This window comes from Leptonotus elevatus, chromosome 6, assembly GCF_054856555.1.
Source record: "Leptonotus elevatus isolate MCC_2025b chromosome 6, RoL_Lele_1.0, whole genome shotgun sequence".
In the NCBI taxonomy this organism is placed as follows: domain Eukaryota; kingdom Metazoa; phylum Chordata; class Actinopteri; order Syngnathiformes; family Syngnathidae; genus Leptonotus; species Leptonotus elevatus.
The window spans coordinates 13,162,439-13,186,950 of record NC_141244.1 but is presented as its reverse complement, the minus strand read 5'-3'; the positions used below and the strand labels follow the sequence as shown (position 1 = coordinate 13,186,950).

General features: G+C 38.9%; 1 protein-coding gene across 1 annotated transcript; it reads right to left on the bottom strand.

Moving 5' to 3' along the window:
* Positions 1-2,197: 2,197 nt before the first annotated feature.
* Positions 2,198-23,271, bottom strand: deptor (DEP domain containing MTOR-interacting protein). The gene is made up of 10 exons (XM_086079147.1): positions 22,855-23,271; positions 22,617-22,706; positions 18,149-18,327; positions 17,327-17,450; positions 13,685-13,863; positions 12,347-12,529; positions 11,421-11,558; positions 9,900-9,970; positions 9,642-9,746; positions 2,198-5,021 (listed from the first exon to the last, which is right to left on the bottom strand). The coding sequence occupies exons 1-10, from the start codon at positions 22,866-22,868 to the stop codon at positions 4,899-4,901; spliced, it is 1,206 nt and encodes a 401-aa protein (XP_085935273.1). The 5' UTR covers positions 22,869-23,271; the 3' UTR covers positions 2,198-4,898.
* Positions 23,272-24,512: the final 1,241 nt, after the last annotated feature.

Sequence of the window (24,512 nt, the reverse complement as noted above, 5' to 3'; positions counted from 1 at the left end):
ATCATAGCATCAGAAGGAGATGGCAACATATCTTATGTGTCCAACTAATGTAAACCCAAAACGGTCTATTGCCTCTTTTACACCACCTGCTGAAGCCTGGATTTATCCTCGTTATTTCACTGATGCTTTTCTGTACAAACGGCTCTGACACAGCATGCCAATATTCCGCCTTTGCCAGTGGTAGCAGAGCCGCAACACAGGCAGTATCGTACTGGATGTAAAGCAGAGTAAACACATAGCAGCAATCAGGCCAAATTCGAGTATTTACCCTCCCTCGTGAATCAAAGTCAGCAAAAGCATGATGCTCGAATGTCGGATCCTGACAGATTTGTCCTGTGGTTTGGGGTGTGTTAACAGTTTGGAGTTGAGGGTTTTGAAACCATTGTCCTCGTGAGTTAGCATATCAAATTAGATGCTGGCGCTGATGTTATATCCATTTATCTATTATAAATATTTCAAGCCGGAAATATGGACGACTGCAATAAAGCTTTCACTGGTGCAATGCAAGAGTGTCCATCAACTTGGGGCGTCATTGAGGGCTTGGAAGCAAAAACATTCCACACCTGTCTAAATTCAAGTTCACAAATGCCAGTAGTAGTAGAAGAAGTGACCAGATTCAAGCTGAGTAACATTTCACACAATAGTCATATAGAGGTGTTGAACAGGTGGCACTTGTGCTTGCTGGTACTTGTCCCGGGAAGTAGTGGACAGGAGACAATCCCAACTCTGTAATCACAACTCAAAAGCCTCCATCAGTCATCAACTCCTTGAGTCTGTCCTCCGTCATGCTGTCAAAAATGGGCACTTCCTGCATTTGACAGTTGTTGAGAGCCCCTTGACTGGTCCCCAACCAACCACAAGGCAAATATATAGACGCCCATTTACACCATCACTGAGCGGGAACTGAAACCGCACCGTCTCCGTCTCCATGGAAATCAGGCAAGTGAACCACCAGCAGTGACAAGGCTAGACTACTGAACATTTATTTTCATCATGACACCTCTCAGGCGGGACGAACAAAGAGAGGGTCTTCCTATTAGAAAACAGCTCACAATTTTCTGAACAACACTGCCACCTGCTGGTAGCTTTGTGCTACTGTGATTCACACCTTCAGCTTGGTGCAGTTTAATGATGTTTGAGATTCTTGCATCATTTTATTAAATGTCTCGTCTCAAGATGTCGCACAAAATAATCGATATGGACTCATGGAGTTAGAATAAATCAAAGAGTTTAAATACTATTTTTAGAAGGGAGTCAGTCAATGGTTAATCAAATTCAAATATTATTATTGATATTCTTACTTGAACATTCCATACGTGATAAAGAATCACTGGTCACAAAAATAGTACATAGTATGATATATCAATATCAAGTATTATTTTTTTTATCAATGTAAGTAAATAAAGTTAACACAATACAATTATTGTATTGTGTATTATTGTCAAGTATCTGCTTAACCAATTAAAATAATAATGATGATAATAATAATAATAATAATAATAATAATAATAATAATAATAATACTACTACTAATAATAATAATAATAATAATAATAATAATGACGGAACACACAACTTAAAAAATTTAAGGATGGACATACTAAACCTAAATATATTTTCCTTTTAGTAGATTCTGAAAACAGTTGGGTCAAAAATAACGAATTTGGGTGACAAATGAACCGATCCACTACTTAACTACTTGGCTCAATTAGACCCAACTTTCTGGATTGTTTTATATAAAACGACTGCATTTTTTGGATTGCCTTGTACAAAATGGCTCACTATTTTGGGTTGTTTTATACAAAACGACATTTTTGCTTCTTTTTTTTTTTACTTGTACGAAATTACCTAATATTTTGGGTTGTTTAATAAAAACGACCCCATTTTTGGAAGTTGGGTCAAATCGACCCAATTAGTGGATCAGTCCATTTTTTAGCAAAATTGGGTTATTTGTGACCCAACTGCAGAGTGTAACGAGATAATCTGACAAGTCTCGCAACAGCCCTTAAAAAAAATAAATCTTTGTGCTTTTATTTTTTGTATGGACCTGTGTCTGCAACATAGAATGACTTGACTTTCATTTCAGTAACTAAAATGTAATAACTTTTCGCATTCTCACAGTCGTATTGCACATGATAAAAGAAGCAGAAGACAACACATAAAATCCCAAAATGTATTGCGTAAATAACTCTACCAGTAACACAGAATACATTTATTGAACACTTAATCATCATCTTGCTCAGTAAAATATCTACATTTACTGTAGGTACAGTTCATTCATTAAAACAGAAAAGTAATTGCTGAAAATATCATCGTCCCTTTTATAGATGGAATATGAATGTTTCAACAGGATATTATATAGCCCTATTGTGAGTTAAAGGTGTCTATAAAACAATGATTGTCCTTTCAAATGAAGCACAGCAGCCACCATGGCAGGACCAGAACCTTTTGTATGCAACACAGTAACATGACATGTCATTAGCAACGTAGCAAAAATAAGTCATTAAGGCAAATGATCCCATCGTAAATTAATCTAATTTAAGTCATGTGAATTTTCAGAGTCGGAAACAAAACTATTCCGATTTTAAACACTGTTTTAAAAGTGAAGGTGAGTTTTTAGCTGGGGGGGGGGGGGGGGGGGTTGTGAATAGAATACAAGCATGCCATGCATATCACATGTAAGACGAGTATTCATTCACTCAAATTGTTTTCATGTTGAAGGTAGTGTAAAACCAAAAAGTAACCAAATTAAACCAAAAAAAGCAACAAAAAAAAAAGCATATTGAGACCCCTTAGTATAAGCCTGATTAAAGAAGTTGCAAAACCTGCATGTTTTTCATGACATTCTGTAAATCAACAACTTCTTTAGAGGAAAAAACAAAAAAGCAGTTCTGATAATTAGCAGTCATCTTTGGTTGAGAAATAATGACAATTAATGACTGCACTTGTTGGCTTTGCCTACAATTAGCTTTGGAGTAAAGAAGACACGAACAAAGCCAAACAAATTGACATCAAATGCAGGTCACCTCTTACAAGTGGCCTCTGTAGGCAATGTCAAAAGATAACGCATATGAGGATTAAGGAATGAGACCATATTGTAGGTAGACTCATCGGACACTTCATTAGGTACACCTGACCTGAGCTAATACAAAATACAAAATAAATTCTGCCTTTACATAGAAAATAATGATCACTTTTTGGACATTATCAGAGAGGTAATGGTATTGTGTATGCATTGATACTATATCACGGCAAGTCTGGCAAACTACTGTGTAGATATATATATATATATTATGTCACACTTCCTATAATTATATTTGAATCATTTCACTGCACTAAAATGAGATTTAAAATCCCCAGCAAAACTCAAATGTGAAGACGGACGTCTTCAAGGAATGCGGACACGTTTTCCCATCGGACAGCAGTTGTCCGTTATCCTTCTATTACGTCAGTGTTGCCTTCAAATGCTAAAGATATCCCAATGCCATATGGAACAATATGCTTATTATGGTGATTGTAGTCTGCAGCGAGGTAGAGAACTGCACTGCATCATACGGAGAGCTTTTCTAATAGTCGAGGCAGTCATATGAATGCAGTGTGAATGTGTGTGTGATCGCGCAGGCACACACAATGTTTATACGACATACACTAAGAGGAAGAAGCCTATCGAATTCCTTTATATGCTACACCTGGTTACATCTACTTCATATAAGGATATTCAATCTGTATTAGCGTCTGCATACAGTGGCTCATTTGCCACGTCACATTGGTTTCGTTTATTGTGGGCACTGCATTTTTTTTTACGGCTATCATTTACGCATCTTTACTGCAGCATGAACGTAACGATGTGGAAACATTCCGACAAAAAAAAAAGCATGCATCTCTAATAGTTAAGTGCTTCACGTGGATAAAAGTTCTCTTTAATTGCCGATACATTCACATGTGCATTTGCCCTGACTAACCAATGTGGATCAGGGCTGGTGCGTGGTCTGTGACATGCAAAAATCCACCCATTGATCTCCATGAATGCATTTTTGCACTTATCAAACTTTACACAAGGAAATAACTTCAGATTGATTGGAGGTGCCGACTCACAGGAGTCTTGCATAATTTGATGGTTTTATTACATTGACTTGTGATTACAAATTGTTAATCTGTACATTTATTTGTTGCCATGATTGTCACTTTTTGTAGCACGACCATAAATTGGAATTTTCATATTGTAATTTCAAAATAGAAGCATTATTAACCAGTGTGCAACTTTTTAGCCAACATAATTAAATGTACTGTATTAGTTATATTTTGTGCCTTTATGGATAAAAAAAAATACATATATTAGTTGTTAAAAAATTCTAACAGACTAATTTATACTGTAGTTGTAGTGCTGATCCAAAATCAGCCTGAATAAATGTTATGAACCCTCATTTGACTAAAGTATGGTTACTTTGATTCAACTTCATATATATACACTGTACCTATGTTTATATAGGTATGTCTAAATCACATTGCATGTAAATTGAATTCAGTGTGTCTGGATGCAAATTTTTCATGTGCGTGTGAAAATGTGTTTATGCCAGCAGAGGGCGCCGTCAGTCTCGCCCAAGCTGCCATTGATTAATTGGGAACTAGGCTAGGGAAAAAGGTCACTAGGTGGTAATTCTTCTTTTCTAGAGACAACTTGGCACTCATTCATCTCCAAATTGTCACTTTGAGATTTGGATTGTCCTTCCTCTAAGTATTAAAGTAGAGGAGTAGAATCCGGTAGACTGCAGCCTTTCTCACTTTTTGTGCTTGAGAACACGAACAGGAGAGGCCATCATCCGCATTCTCCATCTGGGTGGTTTTCGATGAACCCTTGGGGAGTTTCTTCTTTTCAGCGGCCGCGCTCAAACATCATCTCAGTTCTCCTCCATGACTTCCATGACGATCGTCCTGGGGCCAGTAAGGATCAGGTTGCTCACAGTTCTGTAGTCCTGTGCGAGCACGTTCAAGCCGTTCACTGACACCACAAAGTGGCAAACCTAAAGACAAGGGAGATCAAATATGAATACTGCCATTTTTGTTTGCTCAAAGACCATTATGGCTTTTTTTTCCAGGCCGATGCCGATTATTAGTAGTTAAGGAGGCTGATAATCAATATTTAGAGCCGATATTCATTGTAAGAAAAAAGGGTGAAAAAATTATTGACGTCAAAATTGTTTAAAATACAAATGCCAATCTTGACTTGGTTGTAATGTCTTAAAGCATGTTTATTGAATACATTTTCTGACTTTTCAAAATGTAGACTTTTTTTTTTTAAATCTTAGACAATAGACATCCTTTTTAATTTCTAACAAAATGTTGAGCTCCCAAGGTTATCAGTAAATCTTAAAAAGTTCAATGGCATAACTCTCTGTAGTTTTCTACAGTACATATTTTTTTCCAAATTTTTTAAATACCTGATATCTTAAAAGGGTCACATTTCTTTGTTTTAATGTCGAACAAAAACAAATGGTTCCGAAGGTTACCGGGGTTAGTTGCATGATCTCTTATAAAGTTAACTGAAAATTAAAATAGTTCCCTAACTATTATAATGGTATGAGATTGACTTTTTAATCGGTTGTCAGATTTTTTTCTTTCTTTTTTTTTTTTAAGAAAATGCCGATACCGATATTCATCAAAACGCCCAATATCGGTCTGTCCCTACAGTTCACATTTCATCTACGAAATGCAAAATGTAAAACATAATAATAATAAAATAATAATAATAATAATTCAATTGGATTTGGCTGAAGTTGTGGTGCCCTCCTACTGGTTGAAGAAATGTTAGGGTGCTGAAAAGTGACCCGCCGGGTTCCCATTTTGTTTGGATGAGTTGTGATTTTTTTTAGGGATCAACAAAGGACGGCTGTGTGTGACAGACAGACCGACTTTCTTCCAAACACTTTTTGCGTGACCTTTTCCAAACAGTTTTCCAAATGGATTTGAGAAAGAAACATTTTGGTGAAACAAAAGCCATCTGGCGTGTCAGGTTGGAAAAGTGGATTATGTTGCAGCAATTCCTTTGAGTTGATTCCAGCAATTTATTTTCATCGAGTTTGCAAAAGGCAGGATTTCTCATCAGGCTAAAAAAAAAAGACCGACTTCATAATTTAAGATTGGAGCCTCAGAACCTACTGTCAATGTTGCCGTGTGTTGTTTATTATCTTCTTCCCACATCATTATGTGCATGCGAGATGTGAAATTGGCATTGCTGAGAAGACAAAGTGTACACAGATGACTGGATGGACAGCTGGGTAAACAGAGGAGCCTCAATAAAAGATACTCCAGCCATAATGTGAGATCCAAAAAGAGATCGTTTGCAAACAGTTGATACCAAAATGTTTGCGGAAAGTTTTAATAGCACAGTATACACAAACAGCTGTTGCAAAGATTTTTTTTTTTAAATAAACAATTATAACGGCATGTTCCAACATATACTATGACAAGAAGTTTCCCCTGTCATAAATTACCCCAGGCACGACGTGATGACCTCATGCTAGCTGGCCGCTCGTCATGCTCCGCCTTCCTAATCGTCACCAAACCGCAACTGCCAAACTGCCGCCAATAAAAGCCAAGCAGCGCTTCTGCACTTTTGCTTTTTGAAACTTTGTGCACATTCTTCCCGCAGCCCACTAATCGCCCACGTGCACGCGCTAACTTGTTAAAGGTGTTCTGTAGAATGTGCGTTGAATGACTTTCACACAATCGTCAGCTAATAAAGTTTAATATGCTTCCTGAGAATTCAGGTTACAGCAAGCGGGAAGGGGTGAGGACTGTAAACGACAACAAAACATGCCAGTTCATCCTATATTGTTGCTGCAAACCTCGTCAGGCCATTAAAGGCCAACATTTCTCTTTCTCTACGCGATTTTCATCTTATCTGTTTGGTCTGTTCAAACTTCCTTTTCAACTTCTCTTAGCAGCCCCCCCTCCTTAATTCCGGCCTCCTCTCATGGCTGTGGGCTTGTTATTCTTGGCGGGCTGCCAGTGGGCAAGGGAGGGAGGTTAAAAAAAAAAAAAAAAAGTTCTTTGAGGAAGGACGAAGAAAATGTGCAACGCAAATAATGGACGCATGCTGAGATGTGCAATACCGATATAAAGCTTTCACAGGCATTGTCCCTTTAGTTTGCTAAAATCTTGACATGTAAATGATCCCCAAATACTATTTGAGGTGCAAATCTTTGGAGGGTTATCAATGATTAACATAACCTCTGCTATGTCTTACCCCTCCCAGCTCTTAACTTAGATAAAATATCCAAAACTAAAGAATAGGTGCCTTTGTTTGCCGCCATTTATCAGCTAGCAAACATTCACACAAAAGACAACTTCTGAAAAGGGGCGAGCAAACAATAAACACACCTTTGCCAGCAGAGGAAGAGAGGAAGGAAATGAGGGACACCAAGGGAGTTTATAAATGGACACACAAAAAAAAAAAAAAGATGACACATACATAACATTAAAGGCCACTTATCCGTTATAAAAAGTATGTAAAAATTTGCAGTATATTTGTCACGCAATTGTGCACATACTAGTGCAGTTAATATATATATATATTTTTTTGTTTTAACGCAGCTAGATGCACAGCATGCTGCGACCCATTTTTATTTTCATAAATTTTGTATGGCCTGCCGAGGACTTAATAAACTGAAAGGGCACCTGATAAGAAAGGCTACACTATAGATATAACTCTGACGTGGCTTTGCTTCGTGGATAGCAAGTAATAACCAAAGTAATTATAGTACAGAAAGTACGTCTGGCAGACAAGAGATAGCGTAGCACTGCATGTGCTACGTGCTCTCTAAGGTCACACGCCTCTTACGTGGACGCCCGTGTCAACAACTTGCAACGTGGCCGTCCCGCTGAGGATTATGTTACTGCTAACTAATTAGCGATCAATAAAATGAGTCATCTGAGGTGGAACAACATCAAGGCAACACCTACTAAACCAGTGTCCAAATTACTGCCCGGGGGCCATTTGCGGCCCGCCATACATATACTCAAAGTAATTTTTGACATGGCCACAACACTATTTAAAAAAAAATTAAATTTTATTTTTGAAGAGTGTGGATACTTTTTTTTCTGAATTTGTTGCCAAGCAAGCAAGAAAAAGTAGTTGAGATTGGCAAGCGGATGAGTGCCACAATATCAATAGAGCAAAAACGTCACCGTCAGTCAAAAGATGAAAAGTCGGCTTGTTCCAGATTCAGCACGAGTTGATGATGTGAGGTGAATTTGGGATGTGGCAGAAGGGTGTATTTGTTTTGGCGTCGTGCTCATTACAAATATCAAGTTACCGAAGTGGATTTTTCTGGATTAAACTCGTTTACCTTTCTCCAAATACTTAACTTATTTACACTGGATGTGACTAAAGGTTACTTCCATTTGAAATCGGAGTAATGAATAAGAGGTCATCTCTCCTTGCGTGCTTAAAAGTGTACAATGAAGTTCTCTGTGTGGAGAATAACATCAAATATACAGCAGAGGCCATCTGGAATTTCACTTGTGGAGGCATCACTTCAACAACTGACAAATTACACTTTTCAATTTTTTGTCGTCACCAAACACAAATTCCACGAGACCCAACTTTTTCTATGCAATGCCAATTTTGATAACATGCTTTTTCAATAAATAAATTCCTGTGATTATTAAAATGATTTTTACAGTGTTTTACTGAATAGCTACATATCTGTCAATCTATATTGTATATGTTTTAGCGCCACAGTGCATAATTAGCTGCCATTTTGTATATTTTCTTTTTGATTAATTTACTAAAGCTGCTGTGTCCATATTTCATTTTCGGAATTGGATTGATGTTTGTGCGAGTTAGAATGATTTAAGATCATTTGTAAAAAGAAAAAAAAAGTCATACCTAAAATGAAATATGGTGAAACCATGTTGGGCCTATGAAATCTCATGTAAGTCGGTATTTAATAAACATTTTTTTTAAAAAAGGCCCTCTCAAAAGGTTTCATTTGAGAGTCAAATAGTTTGCATTTAGGTCACACCGTCAGTCCAAGTTCAGGCCTGTTAATATTACATTAAGATAACAATAATGCTTATCAGCGCCTGCGAACCATGACACACATTTCCACTGTGACCAAATATGACCGCTAAAGCAGAAGTAGTTATCCCAAATTCCCATTTCCTCTTTTTTGGTACCAAAAAACAAACAAAAAAAATGTGATTATTTTTATAAAGTTACATTTTTATTCCAGTTCATCATCAGCTGCCAAACTTTAAACTCTCACATCAGTATATTGTGTGTTATTTTGTGTAAGAGCATGCGTTTGTTTGCTTCTGTGACCTGCAGCCAGCCTGTTGCTAGTAGTTTTCTCCTGCCTGACCAATTCACAGCACAGTCACTGTGCAATGCATTCCCAGCATTCCTTGCTGCCACTCTGCTTACACAATTTTGCGCCAGCTGTGGTGGCAGCATGAGAGGAATGACAACGCCTTCCTCCTGCAGTACTCGAGTCACTCTTCCAGTCATTTCATCACATCTCTTTTGTTTTTATGCTGTGAATGTTCTTCACTTGCATATAGATGAAATAACGTTGTTTTTGATTTGTGCTACAATGTCACGGTGCCTTCCATCTTTGCGTGACGCATCATGTCCTTACCTTCATGCCAGCAGCTGCCGCAGGTCCCCCGGGGTCCACCGCCTGGATGTGACAGGGTTTGCTACCTCGCACGACGAAGCCCCAGCCCACAGCATCGCCTACGATCTGTGGAAAGCCAAATCAAAGGTTGCTATGGCACCATCACGATACTTCATATCTCGTGACCTCTGCGTGTAATCATAACAGTGTTGGAATGTGTGACATTGTGCAACAACGGCATCCTGTAAAGTAGCCTTTGTGCTTGTGTGCGTGTCATACAGTGAATGTCTTCTTTAGAAAAGGTCCTCCTGGAGTTTGCAGCTCCTCTGGACTCACGTGTCTCTTCAGAACTGTTCAAACACACAACATATTATGTTGTTAACTGATTAAGGCCAGCGGCTGGGATTTATTGTACACGAATATACACTGTGCATTTTGTGTGTATGTGGTTCTCTAGGGACATGTTTTCCTTCCCTTTGACAACAACTTCCTCTTACAGTACCACACACAAACATGATCCCTCAACAGCAAACCATCAAGGGCCTTAAAAAAAATGTTGGGAGGGGTTATAAAATGTCATTGAAATTGACTAAAATAAAACAAATTCTAAATATTAACTAAATCCCTTTTTAGGCTAGTAATGTAATGCATCCATTACATTTAGTGATTTAGTGGCACGCCTAAAAAAAAAAAAAGGCTTGCCAGTGTGGGAGAGAAAACATGCTTGCGCTTGTCTGCTGAGGTTTACGAATACAAAGTTTGTTATTAATCTGAAATAAGTCATTAAACTTACTAAAAGGTAAGGGAAAGTATGACCCCCGGGCCACATATGGCCCAATCCATTCTTCAATCAGGGCCCACTTGAGCATTTACATGATCAAGAGTCCGGTAATATTGGTTGTATTTTGTCTTCCATTTGTTTAAAAATTAAAATGAATGACATTTAAAAAACTTTTTTTTAATCTCGTTAAATAATGATTTAATTATAACTATATTATAATTTATGGGTTTTAGTAAATCTATTGGATATTTAATAGAGCCAAATTAATTATAAATAACAAAAAAATATATCTTGTTTTTTTTAAAAACTTAGCTTTAACTCGTCGTCTCTTTCAAACATCAAATGTAGCCCTTAGGCACAAACGTTTGCCCACCCTTGAACTTTTCACTACTGTAAAACATCTTGAATTATTAAAAATAAAAACACGTGAACACAAAGACAGAAATGTACTTTGCTTACAAACTTTGAGTACTATCCAAGCGTAATTCAAGAACTTCCTCCTTCCAAAGATATAAATGCTAATGAGATCCATTACAAGAGCTGTATGAAATATTATGCCTTTACAATCATATTACTGCTTTGGCATTGTAAGAAAAGTGCATTCTTAACAATGTGCAGAACCAAACTGCATGTAAGGTTGAATTCATTTTCTGTCTTTTTGTGTGTGTGAGTAGGTACTTTTTCTTGTTTTTGTTGTCTTCTTATAGAGGTTGTGCCTACCAAGGGACCATCAAGGATCTCAAACACATACACACTTATCTTTGTATCATCGCGGGGACATTTAATTGACATGATACATTTCCTAGCCCCTTCCCCTAACCCCAACCATCAAATATGACTGCCTATCCCCATTCCTTACTCTAACCTCAACCATAACCCATTTCAAACCTAAACTCTAAAACCAAGTCTTGACCCTCAAAAAGAGGTCAAAACTTGTGGGGGCCACCAAAATGTCCCAACAATTTCAAGTCGGTCCCCCAATGGTAGTTAAACCTGCAGATTCCATGTGTAATGCTCACCAGACTTGGGGTTGCACAGGACCGGTGGGCTGCTGCTGAGTGTGGGACTGCTGCTGTAGTAACCGCTGCTGCCACAGCTGCTGCTCATGCTGCTACGGCGGACCCCGACCGCCATCTTTATCTCTTTAGTCGGACTCACTGTTGACACCACATACAAAGTGAGATCCAATAATAACAACAATGACAAATAATAATAATATTAAATTGTCATGCGTTGAACTAAACTTTGCACGTGCTGGGACCACGTCTAAATATTGGCACAGGTAGTGCAACGCGATTTTGGTGAATTTGATTTTGCTTCATAACTCATATTCCACAAATGTAATGTTAGTCAGAATGTCATGTTTAGACTGGTGAGGTCACATATAACATAATTGTCGAGAAATGTTTAAGGTTGACTTCCACCTTAACATGGCACAGAGCGGTCTGCCTAATTCCCAGTCAGGTAAAATGAGGCTTGCACCAGCATGAAAATCAAGATGTGCCGGTTTTTACGTCCGGTTTGTCACTACTGGTCCTTGACTTCTGTTCAAAACTAGATTTGATGATAATCTAACGCAGAAGCATTTATTTACTGTCCATAAAAGGATGTACAATTACTGGGAGTGTGGCCTGCGATAACCGCGGGTTATACTTCAATGAAAGTAAATAGTAGATGAACGACAAATCATTTCAAATATAATTGATTATCAAAAGGGAACATTTGTTTTGAAAGTCCACAGAATCAAAGTTCAAGAAGCATGAAGAAATGTGGTCCGACTTTATGTGTGATCAAGATGCACTTGTTTTATTGTCCCTTAAAGTAATAAAGTAGTAATCAAGTATATAATTGATGTTTTGTAAAGTTTAAGAAGTACAAAAAATATATTATTGAGGTAGTCTTTACCAGTGGTGGTAGGCGTCATGTGTGGTAAAGTGCGGACTACCTGAAAGAAAGCTGGTGTTGCCTCCATCAGAGTTCTGCTTGCGGAGACAGAAAGGGCTGTCATGGCTCTCGGGGATGCCGCGACCTCGCTCGTGGAGCAGCTCCATCAAACGTCGCCGCCGCCGAAAGTTCATCCTGAACTGGAAGAGGAGGGGCCCGTCCACAAAGTGATGCTTGTTTGTGACTGGTTCAAGAAAGCCAGAGCACAATTTTAGGAAAGTCAATTACAAGTTAAAAAGCTTTTTGAAAGAGCCACATTGGGTTTTGATTACAGTCAGATGATTTAGGAATGAAGAGCAAATGATCTATGCCTCCACAATATGAAACGGCACTCAATTGTGGCTGATCGTTTCTGTTGTAGCACATTCTAAATGTCTTTTGGTCAATCGCATTTGATTAAAATGTGTCTCAATACACATCCATACAGTTCGCCACAAAACTGCACTTTCAGCCAAAATAAATCTGAGCACTATGAGACAGTGCGGTCTCGTGCAGCTTTGTGTGTTGTCATATGAAATGCTGATCTACCTCGGGTTTACTTCCTCAATAACGGGATACACGCACACACTTTAGTGCTGCATTTGGCACACTTGTCCTCAACCTACTTGTCTTGTCTCCTCTGTATGAATGATACCATTTCAAGAAGGGAGTTTAAATATCCAAAAAGCTGGTGTATTTAAAGGCACAGTGGTTAACAACCAAAACTAATGACACACAGTGCTGCTGCAGTGTGTGTGTGTGTGTGTGTGTGTGTGTGTATGTGCGCGTGCGCCCACGATGTATCACAGCACATTCCAAGACCTTGGAGATGTGAGTCTCTATTACAGCAAAACACACAAGACAAAGACTTCTTTGTCTGCTTTGTCTTTACTTCACCCTGAAAACTCCTCACATGTGAAATATTGAGGACAATAATGTCCAATAATGCCATGTTAATGAGGTGCTCCTAATAGCCATTTACTGAAAATTGTGGAAGGTTAAATATAAACAATACAAGCATGTGACTGCTCCTCAGTGAAGTCTAATCGAATCATGCACGACATCTGCATCAAATCGAATTTAACGTCATGTGGGGCTTGACTGATAGTCATTCGGATTTCTTGCAAATATACTGCTCGGGGCATAAACCCCTGACGAGATACACTGTGCATACAGTATATCAAAAAGATGTGAACAAATTATTGTAAAGAACAAAAATTAAAATAATTTCTTTTATTTCCAAGAATGAAGTAAGGAGGCCTAGGTGGATTTATAAGCGATCTGATTTAACTGAAGGCTTCCAAAAAAGTAAAAAACTAATTAGTAATGCCAAATGGATCCGCCCACCCTGAGTCCTCACCATGCTGGATGATGCCATGTTCAAGCAGGCGGCGCCCCAGTTGCTCCGCCTCCTCCCTGGTCGCCATCTCCCCTTCCTGCAGAAGCCAATCAATGAACTCGGAAGCGACCAACGTCCGCTCGAAGTTCCCGCCTTCCTCCTCTCGGCTCTGTATTATGCTGTTCTCTGTGTTCATCAACCTGGACAGCATCAATGAACTTTAGTGAGTGGTCCATTAACACATTCAATCCCAAAAACGTATAAATATTAGAAATGTATTAAAATAAAACTTATTTATAAGTTTATGTTTTTTTTAAGCTATAGTATAGAAGGCTTTGATACAGCTTCTGAAATGAAGAGGTCGCTAAAAGCAATGGTAGTTATTGCAAAAAATGGCCAAGTAAGTGGCAGCAGAGTATAAAAAAAACATGTTGCAACAAACTCTTTTTCACAGTGTTTTCAACAAGTTTGTGAATAATGACGAAACTTAGCTATATTCTAATGCTAATTGCTGCAAAACAGGGAAAATACTCTAATCTTAGGTTAGGTAGGTTCCATGTTTTTATAGCAATAGGACAGAATATTCTGTGGACCTTGCAAAATCCAGTAAAACAGCCGGGAGCGAAGGGGGTTGCTTCAGTGAAAATGGCAGGGAGTGAATGAGTTAAGGACAATCAACACAGTGATAATAATTTTGGAGTGGCATGAAAACTGTAGGTACCCCTTAATAATAATGCTCAATCGGCTGAAAGGTGTTTTCATTTTTGGTTTAGCACATTTGTGTGTGGGATTCTGTGAGCGCATTTACATACGCAAGTAGTCAGTAATGAAAGAAAAAACATGATAGTGCCGGTGTATTAAGATTTTTTTTCCACCCCAAGTAGAACATGTCAAAGTGGAACAACTTCCAAACCAGCGGCTCAAACACATTCCCGACTTTAAGACTTTGAAGCGCGCAAATCTTTTGAGCTGCTGCAAATAATAAAACTATTATGTGCAGGAGCTTGCAATGAATACATGATTAATAAATTAATTATGAATACAGAATTATAACAAAACAATACAATAATTAAATTAAAAATAATTAAATACATAATTTAAATACATTTTAATTAATAATAATAAAATAACATAAAATATCTAAAAAATATATACTAGTACATAAATACAATCAAATAAAATAACTTTTTTTGTTTTTGCTAACAATAGTGATAGTAAAACCATATGTAAAAAGTTCAAAACGACTTTAAAAAAAGTAGACTCACCACACACACACATTAGTTAAGGGTTGACAGTATAATGATTATGAAAACTAATAATTCATATTTTGTCTCTCTTTTAGCATGGCATAAGAAAAACATTTAAAACGTCTTGAAATGATGTAGGACAGATTTACACTACAGCAAACAACAAACACAATAGAAAAAAAAACAATTATATAGTCTGGATGTCTGCAATGACCCACAAACTTGTAACAAAAAGAAACAAGTACACACAAGCGGGGGGCAGAAATGCTGACTCTGTCCCTACCCTGCACAAAAGCACCCGTCAGTCAACAACTGTCATCAAGTCAGTGAGACAAAGAAGCACGAAGACACACTGTGTTGAGTCACCTTTCAACCAGGACACGTCCACACATGTACATCACGACTATAAAACACAACGTATCTTTCCTGTTTCATGCTCATCCATCACACAATGAAACTGTCAACTTTACAAAATCCCACAGCTGACTTGCAATCATTTTTAAAGGTCGAAAGCAACAGGGAACTGGAAACCACTGGTGGTGATATTGGCGGTGTAGAAGTGCTTTTCAAACAAATCTTTACTGTAATTCTGACTAGATTAGTGATAAACTATGGCACGTTCTGGATACACCCAAAGATAGAAAAAGAAGTACGATTTATGGTAGTCCAGTATGCGTCCAATGGATTGACTTGTACTGGATTTATAAAGTGCATGTAGGTCATCGTGTACGGTACATTGCAGTACTAACTGATTGACTGATGACTTGTAAGCTAGCTCCAGATGTCGATTCCTCTGTTATGTTTCAAACTGATTTTGCTCTCTTTTGAGAAGCTTGGCAAGAACTGCTTCCAGAATCTTAATGGATGAAGTAAACTAAATTACACACACACACACACACATACATACATATTCTGAGAAAAATTAATTAGGAGTACTTTCTGTCTGCAGCATCCTCTCAGCGGGGTTCATTAAAGGAATTGTCAACACTTATCCTAGCTCATGTGTCAAAACAATTCACTATTGTTCAGTTTGCTCCCAGTGGTGCATTTAAGGAGGCTTTGCAAAGTCAACGCATGAATTGTTGAAATGTCATACAGTGATGGAGTAGGACACTTAGTCGAAGAGGCTCTCTGCCCAACATGCGTGTACAAATTGTCGATGAAATGTTCCGTGAAAGGTGACTGTGTACACAGACGTCGTTCAGCCAGTTTAAATATGTTAAGTCAACAGTTCGTGTTAGCTCAAGCAGTTTCACCAACAGCACCAGAAGTGTTATGCAAGTCAAAAAGTATGCATCGTATATAGGTTGGGATTATTCAAAGTAGAGCAAAGCAAGCAGTCGTCAAAGTCGGGAGCAGAATATTCACTAAGCATTATTATATCTCAGCAAATAACCCAATGCAGGGCTGCCTCGCACTGAGATCCGAGAATGCGCTCTATTGGTTTGCTACTTCAACCATAAAGGGAACATATGGAATGTGAATTTGAACAGCCTAAAAAATATGTAGTTATCATTATCATCAGTTATTATTTCTGAAAAATGTGCCTGTGAGCAAGTTGAACTAAATGAAATCACAATTTAGCTAACTAATGAGTGAACTCAATTTAAAGCCAGCAAAATAAACCAATTTTTCCTGACTTTATCAATATCTAAACATTGTTCGATGCTAATCAAAGGATTCAATGGAGGAACTCAACTACTTAACATTAGCTTAAGTTCATTTTAAGGATAACTGATTACATTTGTTATCATTATATTCAATTCAATCCCCGAAGTGAAATTACAGTGGCTGATTTGTCCACTATTTACGACAAGGTTTTGCTCCTGATACTAATTTAGGTCTACCAGGTCGGAAAAAGAAGCTGGCACAGAAAATCTGAACCAAATTAGTGTGCAATGTCAATGCGCGTCCTTGGTTGCACTGCTCTTGATTACGTAAAGCTCTGAGGGCGGAGACGACAGATGTCTTGTGCTTGGACTCTTATGCAACTGGTGTGTGAGCATTTGTTTGTATGTTGTCTAGAAACAGCAAAACTGGGATTTTGTGTAGAGCGGAGCGAGTGTTTAGAGAGATATAGAAGAAGGGGAGGTGCCGGCGGGGCGTGGGTGTGTGTGTTAAGATGGAGTGGATACAACAGCATCGATAGTGAGCGAGCTGCAGACAAACGTGTGCAAAACAACATCATGGACAAAAAAGCTGAAGACAAACAAAACAGTTCCGTTAGTGATGTTCTTTCCCTGCTCTGATTGGACAAATGCTCTTAATTGAACTTCAATAAGCGCATGTTCCGGAAAAGCTTTTACAATAATTGAGCTTGACTCAACATCAGAAGAATGATGGCTTAGGAAATAACATTTAATATATTAGAGTGTGAACAAAGTTAGAAAGCGGAGCATGTGTATGATCTACATACTTCTCATAGATCCTCTGCCCCCTCAGGAAGACTTTGGCTTCATTATCGAGCGGAAAGGTCCCGTCGTCCTTACGGAAGCGGTAGAACAACTTCATGTCTTTGAACTCCCGATGCTCGTCGCACACTGTAAATGCACAAAACAGCACAAAGTTAAGTTGGAAAGCCGACTTAAAAATCTCTTGTGGGAAAAACGTGGCACAAAGTCACCCTAAAAACAATGTTACTGCAAATGCAGTGGAAACTCTAGAGGTACACGTTCCTGTCTGGGACGCTGACCTACATATAGCTCCTCTATTAAAAAAAGAAGTAAAAATAAATAAATAAAAATTACTGTAGGATCCATCAGTCAATAAATATCATTGATGATGCAACTACTGCTGGTTGCTCATTGGTCACATTTGAGGATACAATGCTAAAAAAATGTCAACATGGTGGTCCAAGGCTAGCAGCTTTCTCTGTGTTGAGTGAACAGGAGTTTGTCCGGATTTTTATCTTGGAACGCTGGCTTCTTTCCAAATTCTAAATTTAGTGTGGCATGATTATTGCAGATTCCCATGGTAATTTCATAGCCAAGATTGTGTTTTAGGAGTTCTTGTTATGTTTGCAAAAGTACAATGTAACTAGCTTCTAGCAAGTCTCTCTGTCTTTACCCTGTTCAAATGAATCGGGGTAGTTAGTTGGAGCCAAATTGGGTCATGAGCATGAAGAATCATTTGTGTAGGGGCAAGAATCGTTCCTAGAAAGAAAAAAAAGAAGAAAAAAAAGAAAGAGAGAAAGAAAGAAAGAAAAATCCCACCCAATTTGAAAGCGGTGCAACCTCACCATGGTGGATGATGCTCTGGTCCAGAAGCTTCTGCATGATCTTGATGGCTGTCTCCCGCTCAGAGGCCTCCTTGTGTTCAATCAGCCAATCAATGAGCTCTTTGCCAACAAAGCAGTTTGGGTACGTTCGCAAGTGATGACGTCGATCCTTAATAACCTTCCCTTCGTGGAGCCGCAACCTGGAAGACAAGATAGCTTTTATAGAACTACTTTTCTTTTTCTAATCATAGTCATATTTATTATTCAGCTGATGCAATGGGTGTTTTTAACGCATTCCTTTGAAGCCATTAATGTTCCAAACTAAAAGACACACAAATGTGAAATTTAAGGGCACTCTAAATCTTCATCTGTGCAACTCTTGGCTTTGTTCTGGTTTCAACTAGTCTAGGTCACCTTTACCTCTTTCTGAACTTGAATATTGTCAGAGAGCTGACCAAAGTCTCAGCCAAGCATCCTACTTTCCCTCCATGCGTGCATCTGGCTATCATCATGCAGAATTCATGATCACAGTCCAAGTCTGCCCAGCAAGAGCAACGCGCGCGCTCGTCTGCCAAGAGTCCAGATGAGCAAACAATCCGGCACCGAAAGACTTCCGCCCACTGTGCCATCATCTTTATCATCTTTCCTTTTTCATTTAAATCATCCAGACAGAAATTAAGTGAGGTCTGGACATTCAGAGGAAAATATCATGTGCATGAAATGTCGTCTCAAAAGTCTGCAGAGCACATATCCATCAAAGATGAGCTCAGGCAAGTTGCATTTAGACGTTGTGGTTTTCACAAGTACACCAAGTACTTCTTATAACAGCGCTTCTTCGGACAGAGTGTTCCCATGCTCAACATGACTCCGCCTACTTCCGAGGAGAGCTGGTGTACTATATGCCCACAGACTAGTGGTTCATATACTAAGGAAACCTCTTTCCTTCCTTCCTTGAGTTGCTGAGTAACAAATGGACCTTTTGAAGACGCTCCATTGCATAAGAGCCCTCGCAAATGCCAGATAGTGGGCCCCCTTCAAAGTCTAGCAGCTAATGTATATATGGAGGACATAACCGATAAGTGGTCCTCGGGCCAAATTAAAAACGACTTTGCAATGTTTTAGAAGGCTATTTTCAAATCACAAAGGCTGCAATTTGGAGAAAAACAAAATACTTCATTTTATCAGTCACTTTATTTTAGTGTCAAGATCAATTCTGTACTTCTAAAGTGCAGTCTATATGTTTACATATCGTTTCATGTGACATGAAAAGTTTAAGTGTTAAAGCCACATTTTTGTATTATGATTTACAGTATTATTTACTGATGTTACTGTATTATGCCACACTTGTTTGGTAGAATTTTGGGAAGTTGTTGACATGAAGGCTAAAAAGGCTGAAAGTCAAAGTGTTCAGCAACTTCAGAAAGTTACCAACTCTAATTGAAGTAAAATAAATAAATAAATAAATGTTTTCAAACTAGTGGACTTATAGCAACCTTTTCAGGAGTTAGCAGCGCAACAGCTAACAAGTGGATAAATTGACACAATATAGCTCAACAGGCTACCATGCCTCTCATCACATGGTCTTAGCGTTAGCTTTAAAATGTTATGTTGACGAGGTAAGAAGTTGCTTGTGTATGGTTGGCCTAGCAACGGGCTCGTGCACGTCACACTTAAAGTAAATGCTCTAAGTGTTAAACTATCGCGTCTCAAATCAACCACAACATTACATATTTAAACACTACATTACCAATCTAAGCTGCTAAACTTGTCATGTGTGAGGTCTGGTGTCTAAAGTCAGTTTTCACGGAAAAGGAGTACATGTTCGAGTTCTCTATCACTTTAGACGACAGAAAGCCAAAGCAGGGGAGTGGAGGTCAACAAAGAAGTGCGTCAATCATTACACCGCATGCTTTTTCAAACTCCCATGCTGACTATGATAAGACACAAAAGTACAGTTTCCACTTAGCAGTAGTTTGGTTCCGCCGGTAGTACGGTACAACATTTTGTGCATTTTCATTGTGAAAATGCCTGAAGTGTAAGAGCCCCTTTGGCACTGTACTGTTTCTTTGCCTTAGTTCTGAATCCTGCAGTCATTTACTCCACAACCTCCTCTTTGCTGCAGTGCAGTAAAACCCCACTATATTTCGGTTTGTCAGTCGCAATCCGTCCATCCATTTTCTATAGCGCTCCATTTCAGGTCATGGGTGAGATACAGCCTATCCCAGCTGACGTGGGATGAAAGTTTGGTTACACCCACGCAGCCACAGGTCACAAACAGACAAAGATGAAGACCTATATGCAATTTAGAGTCTTCAAAACTTATCGTGTATGTTTTTGGAATGTGGGAGGAAGCAGGAGTACCCTGCAATAACTGCGGAGCCAGAACCACTTGACTGTGAGGTAGACATGCTCACCACAGAAACCCTTATCCACGCTTTCGTCACCACCACAATAGAATCACTGCAACCGCCGTTTTTTTTTTTTAATTATTGTACTGCAACAAAAATCCATACTAAACTATGCGTACAAAATTGCACATCATTCCAGAGACCACATGGTACTACTTCTCCTCCGTAAACTTGCTGACAAACATCTTTGACTACTCTGAAACATGCTACGAAACAACTAAGTATCATTGCTACACAAAGCTGGACTCTTTTGGATGGCAAGTTGGACACTTTTCACTTCAGAGCAGCAGAAACTCCGGATCACCAACAGGCCAACCTACCGCTCACTGACCCCCAGTCACATGACCAGCTGGGCGACGGACACTGACACACTGCATACAAAGACACACACTGGTGCTTCGTGACAGTACACTGGAAACTTTGTGCTGACAAGCCATTACTCTCACGTGGCAATGAATGTTAGCCGTGTCACAGTAAATAAACCAAATTGGGAGAACAGTTCGGTTGTATTTCAATGGGGAGGACGGGAGACGGGGCGAAATTCCAGGCATTGATGCCATGCTTTGCACTTTGAGACACTATTGCTGGATTCATAGACCAACACGCCATGGTGATGGTGATGGGGGGGGGTCTTACTTAACACTGAGAGGGTCAAAGGGTGACACATCTCAACACTACAAGGCAATGCCAGACCCTGACATGGCATTATGAGGTTAGTAGGTTCACCCTCACACTACGTAGTGATCAAACAAGATAATTAGAATTCTGGCCAGTGAAGGGCTGGGGAGTCCAGGTTGAGCCCAATATACAAAAAAAGCATTTCTTTGTGAGGGTTGGTGGAAAAAATTTTTTTTTAATCACTAAGGGTGGAACAGTATGGCAAAAATCACAGGTGTTTTGTTTAAAGATCTTGATTCAGTTCTCATTCAGTACAGAAGAAACTGCATTAAACTGAAACACCAACATCTTTAATATTTTCTTTTCAGTCCAACATCAAAAAGTTTGTCTTCTTTTTAGGAAATGAATAAGTTGCCTTTAAACCACACTACTGCACACTAATATTCACATTGCTGTGATATAATTTAAATAAATTACTAAGTTTGATGTTCTGTCAAAAGCACATCACTGGCTGCTAGCCAGAAGTTAAGCCGCATATGCTTGTTTATGTGCTATTGTGGCACAACGGCAAGACAGTTGCACATCTTGGCCCTCGCTGAACGTACAGACAGAAATTAGAACTATTCATCCTAATGAGAGAAATGTAATTGTCACAGCAGCAATATTCACACATCTATAGATACTCATATTTGTAGTGCACCGGAAGTGGTGTCAATAAATTTCAAAATAAGAGCACTAATAGGAAGTATACTGTTAGCCGCCTTAATCTTGCTTGTTTAGCAACATTTGAAAAATCTGATCTTGTTAAGTGCAAAAAAGGTCTTCTTATCCCATATTATGTATACTTGCCTATTGGTCCATTTATGTCCTTTTGCCAATTGTAACTATTTATGTTCTTGTACTCGTTCAAATAAACACTGATCATGATATTATTTATAAGTACATTAAATTTGATTTCCGATCAAATACAATATATATGGTAAGCTATTTTAGATTGATACACACATATTAGGTAGAAATTGTTGTTAACTAAAGTGGGACATTTTGAGCGCTGAAGTAATAAACTAATCTACTTGAGTAAAAGTTTTTTTTTTAATACAGGCTCTGAAATGTCTTTAAATACAAAAGTGATGGTTTAAAAAAAAAAGTAATAAGCCCATTTTAATCTTAACTAAAGTGTAAAAAAAAAAAATGCAGAATCTATAGATCTCCTTTCAAATGTAGGGAGTAAAAGTAACAAGTTGTCATGCAAATAAATACTCAAGTAAAGTACAGACGCCCGACAAATCGATGTAAATATTTGCACATTATTACTTCCCACCAGCGGAAATTTTAGGAATTAAGATAATTAAATGTAGGTTATGCCTGCGGTATGTCCAAAATGGGTCCATGATGTTGCATGATTTCACCTGCATTTGATTATGATACTTTTTAAAGATGGTTTGAACAGAAGCCCGACCCACCTGAGCTGCTCCCCGGTGACGAGCACCTCGGCCAACCGCTCCAGCTCCGCAGCCTTCTTTTGCATGCTGTTAGCGATCCCGTCCATCTCTCTGCCAACACGGATAGCATCAGTGGTGCATTTCGCATTTAACAGTGCAGTACATCACGTACCATCAGATTAACAAAGAGGTGATGATGATATCATCATCATCATCATCATCATCATTCTATCGGGCAGCATTTGCATGATTCACTCACCTTTCGAAAACCATGGAGAGCGATGTTCGTTGATCACCGATCCTTCGTTAAAAACAAAAACTATACTCGGCGTGCGCGACGTTACTCCCTCCCGGGATACAATGCGAGTCAGTCACAAGCGGCGTGGAGGACGCTCCATCAGCTGCGGACTTTGCCTCGACAACCTCCAAACGTGTGCACGCGCTCATTCATAGCTCCGTGCACGCCGCCCTGCAAGGCCCCTCCGTCCTTGTCCTCTTCTGTAAACCCCTCCCTCGGTCTTCAGCCTACTTCATGCACAATGTGTACATGCGGCCTTGTAAATAGCCTTGCGTATCCAGGCTCCAGCTCGCCTTCGGTGATGTCCAAACTAACGCGCACAAGCGTAAACACACAGGATGCCTGCACGCTTTCCTTCCCATACACACTCCCGCATGGGGAGGATCAACATGACGTCACGGGGGAGTTGACCGTGAGGGCGGCGTTACACTGGCGTGCGGGTACGCTCGATTTAGTGTACGTTACATCCCTAAATTTAACGAGAGTTTAACTCAGTGATGGCATAAGTATTCACACTAGATACTTGCGTAAAAAAAAATATTTAAAAAAAAGACTGGTAAAAGTTGCTATCTTAACAATGTGTTCCCAAAGCTATGCTAACGCACTCAAAATTAGATAAGTGAGTGAAAAAATACACATAGTTGTGTGTTTTTTCCAAATTATATCAAGAAGTATGTGAATTGATATCACAATTAAGAAACAACTGCACATAATGTAAATAATATATGGGTAATCCTCATTAATTTTCCTTACCTGTTGTGATCAACTGGGGGGGGGGGGGGAGCAAAGAGCACATTTTGGCTAAGAAAGGAATAGAAACTTCAAATATTTGTATCCAAAAACAAAAGTAAAAATGTGTCCCTAAAAATTAAATAGGTCACCCAAGTAAAGAAAGTCAGAAAATGACCTCAAGTACAGTATTTTTGCTTTCCGCTACAAACGTGTGCAAAAAGGTTCTAGTCGTTTTAGGCCAAACAAACAAACATTTACTTATCATTAGACCTATATACCAACAGAGTTGGGGAATCCAGGTCCAGAAAGTAAAAACCCTTCCACAGATTAGCTTTAGCCACAGATGCTTCTACTTAACTGACAAGTAAACGAGCTCATAGAAGCACCTGTGGCTAAAGTCAAACGGTTTCAAGGTTTGTTATCTCTGGACCTGGATTCTCCAACCCTGTGTACTGATGAGTTATTAACATTGTTTTTTCAGTTTTAAATGATATTTTAGCCGTTTTAGCTTTAGTTAACTCAGTATGGCTGTATGAATAGACCTATATTCTTATCTGTGTTACTTTCATGAGAAAGAGCAACGGGTCTGTCTATTCATTCGTAATCTAAAGGGAGGTTCCGGGGATTCTGCTGTGTCGGAAGGGAGTCAGGCTTATTATTATTGTATTTTTTCTAATCTGATTTATACCCATGGGAACGGATTCTCTTGTATTCAGTTGTAACCAGGTGTGTTGTGGGCTGACCTTTTTCTGAACCCTTTTTGTGAATAAATAACGATGTGGGCTAGAAAGAAAGAACACATTTGAACGGAGCACTGCTTGGGTGACTTTAAATGTGCGACCAGAAGCTTCTGGTAATTAAAACCTTTGCAAAGGAACTTCTTCAAC